At 43.8% G+C, this 12,839-nt stretch overlaps 1 protein-coding gene across 3 annotated transcripts in view; it reads left to right on the top strand.

Annotated features, from left to right (window-relative positions):
* The window catches only part of MTUS2 (microtubule associated scaffold protein 2), a 411,436-nt gene that overhangs the window by 387,843 nt on the left and 10,754 nt on the right, over positions 1-12,839 (top strand). For all 3 annotated transcript variants that reach the window (XM_060191674.1, XM_060191673.1, XM_007522394.3), the window contains one exon: positions 9,907-10,012. In XM_060191674.1, the coding sequence (XP_060047657.1) occupies positions 9,907-10,012 (106 nt within the window). The remainder of the gene's footprint in view (positions 1-9,906; positions 10,013-12,839) is intronic.

Genomic DNA, 12,839 nt, shown 5'->3' with positions numbered 1-12,839 from the left:
AAAAAGGAAGGAAAAAGTGTATGACAAGATTAAAAAAAAAAAAAAGAAAAGAAAAAAGAGACAAGTGAGAGAAAAGGGAAAAGATAAGAAAAAGAGCTGTAATTAAAGAGCAGTGAAAGGGAAGGTTTTTTTATTACTTTATTTTTAATTTAATTTAATTTAATTTTTTTAATTAGATAGGAGGAGGAGGTATGGGAGAGCCTGTAGAGGAGGTAGGAGTAAGGAGACAAGTTCCTCCCACAATAGATAAGATGCCCACTACCCTAACAATGACAGATACCCTAAGTGTTAATTCTGGTCAACCTAAAGGGGGGGAAGATATATGCCTTTATATAATATTAATAATAAAATAGAGCAGGGTTAAAAAAAAAAACCCTGTCCCAGATTACCTCAAACCTCGTGATCAGAGGCAACTGATTGTTGAGAATGAGAAAAAAAAAACAAAAAAACACCTCAGGGCTAGACAAGGATAGCTGAAATAGACAGTTATGCATATCTACTATCCACTGTATATTCTAGGGGTGGCTAAAGGAGGAAGGGAAGTTGAGCAGAGACACTCGCAGTGAGAGTCCACACTGAGTCAGAATTCTTCCCCCCAAAAATTCCCAAATGTGTATCAGTGAATTCAAAAAAGCACACTGTTTGGTGGTATGGGGGCTGGGGCCTGTGGCTTTGTAAGCTGTAGGATTAAGGAAGAAAGGATGACAAGAATGAGAAAAAGAAAAAAAAAGAAAGAGAGAGAGAAAAAAAGAAAAAGATAAGAAAAAGAATAGTCATAAAAGAGCAGTGAAAGGAAAGAGTTTTTTTATTTATTTATTTTTAATTATTTAATTAGCTATGCGGGGTGAGGTGGGGGGGGGTTTGGCTACTTAGAAAGAAAAAAGGCCAGAGGTTTCAGAAGGGTATAGACTTAGAATGAATGATACTCCCTGGTGGGATAGGAATTTGGTAAAGACAGAAGCTCAGCAGGGGAGCCTGCTAGGAACTGGTCCCCAGGGACTGGTTATGCGGGAGGGGGAAGATGGAGGAGGTATGCTTAATAATTAAAAGAAAAAAATTATTTTTCCCTTTTTTTCTAAGCTAGTTCTTAACCCAAATTAAGTTATAGTCACCTCCTTGGTGCTACCGCTAGGATCCCTTATTGACTGGCCTACTAAAGGCAGAAAATCCTACCGTTTCCAGAAGATGTGGTCAGAGCTCAAGTCACTAGCAGCTTCTCAGTCCGCCATCTTCCGGGAACCGGAGTCCTGTTTTCTACCAGGGGCCATTTGGATATTTATAATATCTTTTAAGGATCATAGACAATTATCAGGTTAAAATTAACACTTAATGCTGCTAGGAAAAGAAAGCTTCTGGATTTATTGAGTTTTGATTCCACCTGCGGTTGCCTTGGTAGGATGAGAACAAATGACATAAAGTCCTCAGGTCAGGTGTTCCCCAGTCCTGCTTTGGACCACGCCAGGCAGGCACCATCTCCCCATGCTGGGCTAGGATGTCTGCAGAAGCCACTTTGGCCCCTAAGTCCTCACAGTTGCTCTCTGCCCAGAGCAACCATGCTGTCACTAGTCCCACAGAATAGGCCTGGGGGGAAGAGGGGATCATTAATCTCCCAGCATTAGAGCTTCCACCCAGCACAACCCAGAGCCTCCCTAATCTGAGGGGAGGTGGTACAGGGAAAATGAGGGCCTCTGTGAGCACCTCCCCAAGTGGTGAGAGCAGAGGGGCAAAAGAAACACCCAGGACACATGCAGTGAGAGTGGAAATGCACAGGCATGTGTGCTTTCCTACTCTGAGTCAGTTCCCAGGATAGAATCTCATGGACAGAGAGACAGATGGATCTCAGAGAGGAGAGTTATTAAGAGAACCCGGAGAAAATAGCCTGCATGGGCAGGCTCCCTCCATCTCATCAGATCTGAGTAGGCATCTAGGATGAGGCAAATGGAAATTTAATCTGGTTTGGATTTAATGAGTGGAGGCAAGACTCTCTAAAGGACATGCTTCCCCATCTGAAATGTATGTCTTCTCTAAGTGAATTTAAGTGAATTGCTCAAGTCTCTGATAATTGCACCTTAAAAATGGCTCAATGAAGTAAGCTGGGCATCTCTGCTCTGACCCTTCTGAGAGGCTGGCTTTCCAGCTCTTGATCTCATGTGACTCAGTTCAGCCCTTCAGTGCAAGCAGCTGCTGGAATGGGGCCTGCCGCAGGGAACAGCTGCTTCTCCAAGCTCTAGGGCTGGTTGATGGGCAGGCACATTGGCAGGTGCCTCCACGACACAACCAGGAGAGAGGAGGGTGACCCATGCCGGGTTCTTTTTTTTTAATTTTTTTTTATAAAAAGGAAACATTGACTAAACCATAGGATAACTGGGGTACAACTCCACACAATTCCTACCACCAGAACTCTGTATCCCATCCCCTCCCCTGATAGCTTTCCTATTCTTTAACCTTCTGGGAGTATGGACCCAAGGTCATTGTGGGATGCAGAATGTGGAAGGTCTGGCTTCTGTAATTGCTTCCCTGCTGAACATGGGTGTTGACAGGTTGATCCATACTCCCAACCTGTCTCTCTCTTTCCCTAGTGGGGAAGGGCTCTGGGGAAGCAGAGTTTCAGGACACACTGGTGGGGTTGTCTGTCCAGGGAAGTCTGGTCAGCATCATGCTAGCATCTGGAACCTGGTGGTTGAAAAGAGAGTTAACATATAAAGCCAAACAAATTGTTGACCAGTCATGGACCTAAAGGCTGGAATAGTGCAGATGAATAGTTGGGGGGGGGGGTCTCTGTTTTATAGATAGCTAGTAGGCATATTTTAGTTATATTCTAAAAGGCCTGTGGCTATACTAGTTTTTTTTTTTCCCTGAGCCTGAAATCTGATATGTAGATGGATCCTATTTATTGTCTGGGGAGATGATGTCATAGTTGGCAGAAGGACCAGAAAGCTGGATCAGAGAAGAGAGTAGCTCCCAAATATGGGAAAGGTGTATAAATATTGTTGATTGTAAACCCCATCAATTTGATGTGATCTGGGGCCCACATTCAGCTTAGGAGCCTATGTGACCTCTGCATCCCTGTAGATCTGAGCTCACATTCTGTGGTCATAAGTAGGAACGTTCCAAGCTGCCCCAGTATCAGGACTCATCTTCCTCAGGTGTAGCATAGAGTATATTGTCCAACCTCCCTTTGGAGGATGGAACATTCTCTACCATTGTTAATCCAAGTTGAGAGCAAGGTCCCATGGAGGCCCACAAAGGGGTCTATTGTGTTGTTCCTGTTAGAGATGACTGTTACCAATGGAGAGAGGGATTTATTCAAGGTCTCGGCCCATCATGTTTGTGAATCTTAGGACTCTCAGATTAGGGCCCCAGCTGATGGGGTGGCCTGATAGTGATTAATGAGTCATCATTAATGTATGCCAGTCTCTTGCCCTTATTCAGCTTCTGCAGTCCTTGCTTTGATGAGGTTAGCTTTGGAGTGAGTGAGAGAACTGTAATAGGAAGTAGGTGAGGAGGGTATCTAAGTCTAAGTAGATACTATTTCATTATGAACCTTATACTGACTCTCTACAGACCATTGTGTATTTTTGCTTCCAGGTATATCTTTTGCCCTAATTTATGGATACATACTCTATCTTACAGGACCTGGTCTATATCTAGGTTTGGGAACTTTGTTAGGAAGTGAACCTCCTGGAATGGAATTAGAGAATACTATGAAAGGAAAGGTCTCACCCGAGTAATGAGTGTGAAGGGTTAACATTCCATGCCTGACGTCTGTGGACACAGTCTGAAGTGAAGCATGCTGAGGTGGTACTCGTTGTGTTGATTAGGTTGGGATCTGTGCATGCAATATCATTTGGTATGAATTAAGAGAAGCATGCAGGAAAGTTCCAGGACTGGGGGAACTATAGGCTCTATAGAGGAAGTGGGAGGTTCCTGCTGTCTTAGGATTTAAGAGGACAATAGATAGTTATTGCTATAATCACATTATTAGGCAGTAGGGTTAACTTTGAAATAACCCTTTGTTAGGATTTGCTGTATCATACACAACATCACCATAATTTATGTCCTTTGACATTATTTGTATATAGCTGTGCCACCAGTTTCTTCTGTTCTCCCTAGACTAAGCTTTTAAGAGAGTCAACATATAAAAGACTCAGCCTATGTATTAAAAAGACTTAGTCTGTTTGAGACATTCAGTCAAGTTTCCACTCTCATATTAATTAGTGATTTATCTGACTACAAACTGATAGGAGTGTACATAAACACCATTCCCACCACCAAAAGACTGTCCAATCCCACCCCACCCCTGCCTGCCCCTTGAAGCTGAACATACACCCTCACCCTCAACCCAGGGTTTTTACTTGGTGCCCTACTCCAAATTCAGTCAAATCCTGCATTGAGTTAAAAAGGAAAGGAAAGCTTCTTCTCCCAGTATGTCTGCCATGGCCTGGAGATGGTTCTGTGCCCTTGCCTCTGATTTAGTGATCTGTTGTGCATGAAATGATCTTGTGCTCTTCTGTGGATGACATATCTTCTTGCAAATCCAGAAGGTTTCCAGGGCTTCTCAGACTGAACACTGCTACTGTCTACTCCAGAGTGTGAGCCATGATCCAGAAAAAGACCATGAGCCCTGGGGGAGGCAGTGCCGGGGTTGAACACTCTGATAAAGGAGAGGATGTTCAATCATAGACGATCATTTCTTCACAGAGTATTCTTCAAACACAGTAGAGGTGCATTGAGACTTAAAATACTGGAGAGAAAGCGTTGTGCCCAAATTTTGGCTCATGGGCTCTAACAGTGGATGACCTTTCAGACCTAGGGGTTGGTATGTCATTTAGAAAGACACTTCTGAGAGGTTGTAATAGGCCCACCATGCCCTTCTGTAATCCTTGATATGTTGGGCATGGGCCTGTATCACCACTGGATCCAAAGCTTGCCTTACAGCAAGCCAAGAAGATACAGACTAAGACAAAAATATATATTATATACTTCTGCCAAGTCATATCCACATCCAGGGACACCTTGGGCTCTGCTGGAACCCAGTCCTTCAATTTGTCTCTTTTCAGAAACCATCCTTGAAATTTGCATAAGAGCTAATATATCAGTAAGTTAAAGAGTTAGAATAAGAATTGATGAAAGACTTTTCTTTATAAATTTCTTTATTGGGGAATTAATGTTTTACATTTGACAGTAAATAAAATAGTTATGCGCATTGAAAGGTTTTTTTTTAAGTGTGTTGTATTCAGTTATTTTGGATAGAAACGGACATTGAGAGGGAAGGGGAAGACAGAGAAGGAAAGAGAAACAGAGACACCTGCAACACTGCTTCACCACTCAACATAGCTTCCCCCTTGCAGGTGGAGACAAGGGCTTGAACTGGGGTCCTTGTGTGGGCTCTAGGGGATGCACCACTGCCCAGCCCAGCCCCCTAATGAAATACATATATATCTCACTGAGAGCATTTATTGCTCTCGTTTGTCTTCCTTTTTTATTAGTGATTTAATATTGGTTTACAAAATTGCAAGGTAGCAGGGGAATAGTTTCACACCATTCCCACCCCCAGAGTGCTGTGTCCCCATTCCCACCATTGGAAACTACAGTGGTTCTCCCAAGGTCACAGATATGGACTATTATTTCTGTAATCACCTATCTATGCTTATATGTATTTGCCCTTTTCCCCCCCTATGGTCCTGCCTTCTCTTCCTTTCTAAGTCATACCTATGCCTACTACTTCCAAGCTTCCGAGTGTCACTCCTTTTTTTTTTTTTTCCTTTTTTCTTTTTCTTCTCTCTCTGGGTCCTGATGGAAGTGGGTTTCAGAACCTTCTAGTCATCTTCCCCTAACATTTACCCCTCTGAGAATATGGTCCAAAATTCTTTATGGGGTGCAAAAGTTGGAAAGTTAGGCTTCTGTAATTGCTTCTCAGCTGGAAATGGGCATTGGCAGGTCTGTCCATATCCCCCAACCTGTTCCCCCCTCCCTCTTTTTTGCCTCCAGGATTATTGCTGGGGCTCGGTGCCAGCAATATGAATCCACTGCTCCTGGAGGCTATTTTTTTCCATTTTGCTGCCCTTGTTGTACTTGTTATTGTTGTCATAGCTGTTGTTGTTGTTGGATAGGACAAAGAGAAATCAAGAGAGGAGAGGAAGACAGAGAGGGGGAGAGAAAGATAGACACCTGCAGGCCTGCTTCACTGCCTGTGAAGCAACCCACCTGCCGGTGGGGAGCTGGGGGCTTGAACCGGGAACTTTATGCTGGCCCTTGCACTTTGCGCCATGTGCACTTAACCCACTGCGCTCCCCCTTCCCCCAAACCTGTTTCTATTTTTCCCTAGTTGGATAGGGCTCTGGAGGGGTGAGGTTCCGGGACACATTAGTGAGGTTTTTCTGCCCAGGGAAGTCAGGATGGAGTCATAGTAGCATCTGCAACTTGTTGGCTATGTCTTAGTGAGATTCCAAAGAAACTCTGGTTGTATTTCAGAGTTTTGGGGTGATTTTTCATTGCTTTTTTCTAGTTTATCATAGCCACTAGACTGTTATTTCTATAATGATATATCTGTCTGTCTGTCTATCTATCTATCTACATTTTTGCCCATTTTTTCTATGGTCCTGTCTTCTCTTCCTTTCTAAGTCATCACACTAACACCAATACTACATGTAAATGTTTTTCCCCTTTTTTCCTTTTCTCTCTCTTGGTCCTGATGAAATTGTGTTTCAGAGCCCTCTGGTCATCTTCCCCTAACGTTTCTTCCCCTCTGGGAGTGTGGACCAAAATTATTTTTGGAATACAGAAGGTGGGATGGAAGATACATACTTAATTTTATTTATTTATTTACTTATTAGACAGACAGAAACTGAGAAGGGAAGGGGATATAGACAGGGAAAGACACACAGACACCTGCAGTCCTCCTTCACCACTTTGAAGCTCCCTGCCCCCCGCAGGTGGGACCAGGGGCTTGAACACGGATTCTTGCATGCTGTAGTGCGTGCATTTAACCAGGTACGCCACCACCTGGGCCCTGAAATTTTTTTTTTGGCCTCCAGGGTTATTGGGGCTCGGTGCCTACACTACGAGTCCATTGCTTCTGGAGGCTATTTTTTCCTTTTTTTGTTGCCCTTGTTGCTTATCGTTGTTATTATTATTGTTGTTACTGCTGTCATTGTTGTTGGATAGGACAGAGAGAAATCAAGAGAGGAGGGGAAGACAGACACCTGCAGACCTGCTTCACCACTTGTGAACTCACCCCTCTGCAGCTGGGGAACCGGGAGCTTGAACTGAGATTCTTACGCCAGTCCTTGTGCTTAACCATGTATGCTTAACCCACTGTGCTACCACCCGCCCCCCCCCAAGGATATTTTTAAGCATGGTATGGGGGGTGGTACAGTGACTAAGGTGTTGGATTCTCAAGTATGAGGTCCTAAGTTTGATCCTCAGTGGCATGTGTAACAGAGGGGATTCTGATTCTTTCCCCCCCATCCCTCTCATTAATAAATAAAGGGGCTTAGCTGACATCATGATGCAGAAAAGAAAGATATTTCTTTAAAAAAAAAAAACAATTATTTTTCCAAGAGACTTAGGACAAAAGATTGCATAAAACTTCATCTAAACAGGAACTGGACAATTAAATACTGTGGTAATCAGCCTGGAAGCTGAGTGGATTTATAGCTCTAAGCCTCCAGTTAAACACTGTCCAGTCAAGGACGCTCAGTAACTGAAGTGGGTCATTGCACATGCTGTCACTCCTCATATTGTAGTGCTGCTTTCCCCACACACTGCCGAGTGCATTGTTGGCTTTGCCAGTGCTATTTTGTTTTGCTGAGTGATAACTCATTTACTGTAGAAGAGACAAGCCAGACAAATCTTCCCCTGCAGTTATTTAATATCCCAGGATCAAAGTATGTCCGTGTCAATTTCACGAGTGGATATTCTTTCTTGTAGAGGAAGAATGGGCCTGTGCGTACAGGTAAAATGGACCTGGGAGTCTTCACCAGAGAATGGAGAGCTTTGAGACGTGGCTCAGTAGCACCTGATAGAAGCAGTAAGGTTTTCACTGATCCACTAGTGACTTTCAAACCCAGATCTGGCTCAGTTTTTCAAATATCAAGTTTGCCACACTAGTGGTATATAACTAGTATTTTTGAAAAAGTCAAGTTAAAATAGAATCAGCATGTTTTCATTTTTCCTAAGAGACAGAAAAAGGCAAAGAGAAAGTGAATGAGACCACAGCACCAAAGCATTCTTTACTGTGGTGGGGATTGAGCTCAAGCCTGGGTCACACACATGGGTAAAGCTGTATAATGTAGAATCACCTTTTCTTCCTTTCCCCAGAGCACCACCCAGCTCTGGTTTATGGTGGGGCAGGGGATTGAACCTGGGACTTTGGAGCCTCAGGCATAAGAATCTCTTTGCATAACTATTACAGTATCTACACTCCCTCTAGTCAGTATTTTAAAAGCAGATAATGAATGGCAAGTAGGAAAGAAACGTTGTTTCCTGACACATAGGTTTTATGTCTGTGTGCATGGGCACACACTGGGTTGCAGTGAACGATGTGTTTTACAGTGGGAACTTGCTATCAAATAAGAGAGACAGGTTTCTGCAATGCCTCCTTTAGATCATGCATTTGAAGTTAAGGCAGCAATCAGCAGCAACATAGCAGCAGACCTGGAGTCTGAGGAGTGGAGTTCAAGAAGGGTAAAATTTTATTTGTTTGAATTGCCACCAAGGTTATCATGGGGGCTTGGTGCCAGCACTCCTGATCTACCACTCCTGGTGGCCATCCCCCCCCCCCCCTTCTATTTTATTTGTCAGGACAGGAGAAGTTGAGAGGGAAAGTGGAGATAAAGAGCAACACCTGCAGGCCTGCCTCACCCTTCATGAAGCTTTCCCCTGCAGGTTGAGAGCAGGGGCTTGAACCTGGGTCCTCAGTACAAGAATATGTTTGCTTAACTGGGTGTGCCACTGCCCGGCCCCAAGAAGGGTAAAGAAAAAGTTTATATACCTAGCACATGTTTAATTATTATTAATATTCAAAATCAATACTACCAATATTAGTACAGTTCTTGCTCTGTCCTAGACACTTTGCAGGTCAAGTATTTTTTAATCCAGTATGAGGTTGGTTGAACTCCTGCCCTGGTACATCCAGGCAGAAAAATGGGATTCCTTCTCAACAGAAGTTCCATGCTGTGTGTGTGTAAGCCACACAATGCTAGTTTTGCCGTGAGAGGCAGCAATGGTGGAGAGAATGTCCCCTTTGCAGTCACACACACCTGAGTCGAGGGCTGCCCTGCCATTTGCTAACCCTTGGGAAAGATATTTCAGACTACTCTAAGCCTGTCTTCTTGTTTCTAAAATGGACATTACAAAAAGCGCTTAGTAAGGTTGCTATATTGAAGGGAGTGCCTAGTAGCCTGGTAGAAGGTGTTAGTTCTTTCCTTTGCCTTTATCTTCACACCACAGCTGGATTACAGAACAGAGACAGACCACCCAGCAGGCAAGGCCCTCTTCTTTATCATTAGGTGATTGGTGTGAGGGGAAAGACTGAGAGGGAAGAGTGTTTGTTCCAGGAGCCAGGCCAGGACTGTGAAGAGGCCGCTTCAGCACTCCTCACTAGGAGCCAAGACCCTATAAACAGCTAGGCAGTGGCAATGGCTGTGACATCCCTGTGACTTCCCCCTGGCACCAGGAGTCAGGAAGAGTGCAGTTGGGGTGGATGCCGCTTGTTGCCAACAGATCCCAGTCCTCCAGACTCCGTATAGGACTGGTTGTAGCAGAATGAGCTTGAATGTTCTTGACAAGTTGGCCCACTGACCCTTCCACTAATGGAACTTTGCTTCTGTTCTCTAAGCAGCAGCTGCCCCCACACCCCCTCCCCATCAGACACTGTGTGTAACCTGTGTGACTCTCCCTCAGGTGGAAGACATCACCGCCAGCCACGAGGCTGCTCTCCTGGAGATGGAGAATAGCCACACAGTCGCCATCGCCATCCTGCAGGACGACCATGACCACAGAGTCCAAGGTAGCGCGGACCTCTGCATGTGGCCACCCTCTGGGCTGGCCTGGCCTTTCCTGCCTTTCTCCTTTCTTCCCTTTTGCCTTTTATCCTTCCTTTCCTCCTGGGTTCTGGCTCCCATGGAGAGAAGGGTTAGACTCACAGGACCCAGTTTAGTTAGGGCCATAGCAACATGCAAAAATAATGCTTCTCCACCTTGCCTGGATATTGGAATTCTTAGGGAGCTGTAGCAAGAGGTAGGGCTCCAGGGAGCTGGACTAGATGCTGTCTAGGCATTGAGAGTGTTAAATCTAGAGTGCTGAGAGGTGGAAGGATGGCAGAGCACAGGACTTGCATGTGTGAGGTCCTGAGTTCAATTCCTACCACTGCGTATGCCAGAGTGATCCTCTTTTTTTGCTTTCTTATTAGTAAAAACATTTACAAAAAAGTGCTGAACCTCTTAGGCAATTCCAGCCAAGTGTGAGAACCACTGTTTTAAAGTCAGTAATGAGGTTAGGGAGACAGCATAATGGTTCTGCAAAAGACTTTCATGCCTGAGGCTCCTAGGTTCAGTCCCCAGGATACTTAGGATTGTACAATGATAGCAACAACATTTACTAAGTACAACCCAAGATTTTGACATTGCAAATGCTTTTTACATTTGAACACGAATTTGCATTCATGCAGGCAATTTACTTCTCAATTTCCCCTCCCCTCACTTCTTTTCAGTCAGCCGGTTGTGTAAGTTCTTTGAAGATCATGATAATAAAAGCTAACAATAAGTTAATACATCTTTAGAGGATTGATGGATTAATGTTGAATTTTGAATTTACTGTGAACTGTTCTTCGTGAACCACAAAGCCCATTGTGTAGTGATTAATGCTCACACCACTGTCTCTCAGGTACAGCCCCCATCTCTGGGAACTGTTAGTACCTGGAAAAGTCCCAGCTAGGGCAAGAAAAGAAGTTTCTAGAGAACTGTTTCAGTGGATGAGCAGGGTCCTCATAGTGTGTCGTGTGTCGCACACTTACAGCCCCAGTTCCCACCCTGGGGTGCACGTGGGAATGACCTAGGAGATTTTTCCCTCCAATACTAATGTAAAACTGCCATTACAGAGGCTTCTGATTAGCTTTAGGGTTCATCCCAGGCATCTGGATTTTTGAAACTCACCAGATAATTCGTACATGGACCAAAAGCAGAACCATTGTCTCAGAACAGGATATTGAACATGACACAGTGTCAAGACCCTAAAATCATGAAATATTTATGGGTGTATAGATACTAGGCACACCATCTCTAGACTACATGCTGACTTCCTTTTCTCTTGGAGCATCTGAAAATGCACTAAAGCCTAACACTGCACTGTGAGAAGATGGTCTCTGGAAAGGGAATGAATGTGATTGGAAATAGTGCGGGGAGTTAATCATCAGACCAGGCAGGCTTTTTTCTTTCTTTCTTTCTTTCTTTCTTTCTTTCTTTCTTTCTTTCTTTCTTTCTTCCTTCCTTCCTTCCTTCCTTCCTTCCTTTCTTTTTTATTTTTTTTTAAATTTTTTTAAATCTTTTTTTAAAATTTATTTTTTTATTCCCTTTTTGTTGCCCTTGTTGTTTTATTGTTGTAGTTATTATTGTTGTTGTCGTTGTTGGATAGGACAGAGAGAAATGGAGAGAGGAGGGGAAGACAGAGAGGAGGAGAGAAAGATAGACACCTGCAGACCTGCTTCACCACTTGTGAAGCGACTCCCCTGCAGGTGGGGAGCCAGGGTTCGAACCGGGATCCTTATGCCGGTCCTTGTGCTTTGCGCCACCTGCGCTTAACCCGCTGCGCTACAGCCCGACTCCCTCTTTCTTTCTTTTTTATTTTCCTCCTGGGTTAGTGCTGAGTCTTGGTGCCTGCACCATGAATCCACTGCTCCTAGAGGCTATTTTTTTTTTCCCTTTCGTTGCCCTGGTTGTGTTTTTATTGTTGTGGTGGTTATCGTTATTATTATTGTTGTTGTCGGATAGGACAGAAAATGAGAGAGGAGAAGACAGAGAGGGATAGAGAAAGATGAGACACCTGAAAACCTGCTCCACCACTTGTGAAGTGACTAGGGCCCCTCAGGTGGGGAGCTGGGGGCTTGAACCGGGATCCTTATGCCAGTCCTTGCACTTCGTGCTACATGCACTTAACCTGCTGTGCAACTGCCGGACCCTTGATATTTTTTCTTTCTGACTAGTGATGTCTCCCACAGAGGCCACATTCAAGGCCTTTGAACTGTATGTAATGTCAAGAGAACGAAGGTGTATGTAGTAGTAACTAAAAAATCCATTACTGTGGTCAGGATGATACCCTCAAAGACTACTCAAACTAATCATTTAGACAGAAGCAGGTACACCAGAAGGTCCCATTTTTTAATGTCAATGAAATCAACATAAACTTTTTTTTCTAAATGTAGATGTTAGCTGTAGCAACTAGATTTTGTGCTGACCTTTATCATCATTAAAGGATTTGAGTCAATGGAAACCACTGAGTTTTTCTTAATTGCAGCTCATGCCAGCCAGAATGATAATTGTTGATCTCCAGCACTATCCTGTTGGAAGCAGATGATCCAGACTGATTAATGAGACCTTTTTTCCCTCTAGTTATACTATGAAAACAAATTGCTTATGTGGCCAGAATGACATACGCTTTGCCTAGCTAATAAGACTATTCCCATCTGGAGGGAAATAGAATCTATTTGCTTGATAACTTTTATAGGACATCTTTCTGCCTACATTGCAAATTATCGCTGAAATGACACTTCTCATGGATTAAAATGGTTCCTAACTCTCCAAGAAAAGTCAGTCCAATCAGTCCTTCCTTTTGTTTGCAGA

This window comes from Erinaceus europaeus, chromosome 5 (assembly GCF_950295315.1).
Source record: "Erinaceus europaeus chromosome 5, mEriEur2.1, whole genome shotgun sequence".
In the NCBI taxonomy this organism is placed as follows: domain Eukaryota; kingdom Metazoa; phylum Chordata; class Mammalia; order Eulipotyphla; family Erinaceidae; genus Erinaceus; species Erinaceus europaeus.
Note: the sequence above shows the minus strand (reverse complement) of the source record. Positions and strands in the feature narration are given on the sequence as shown.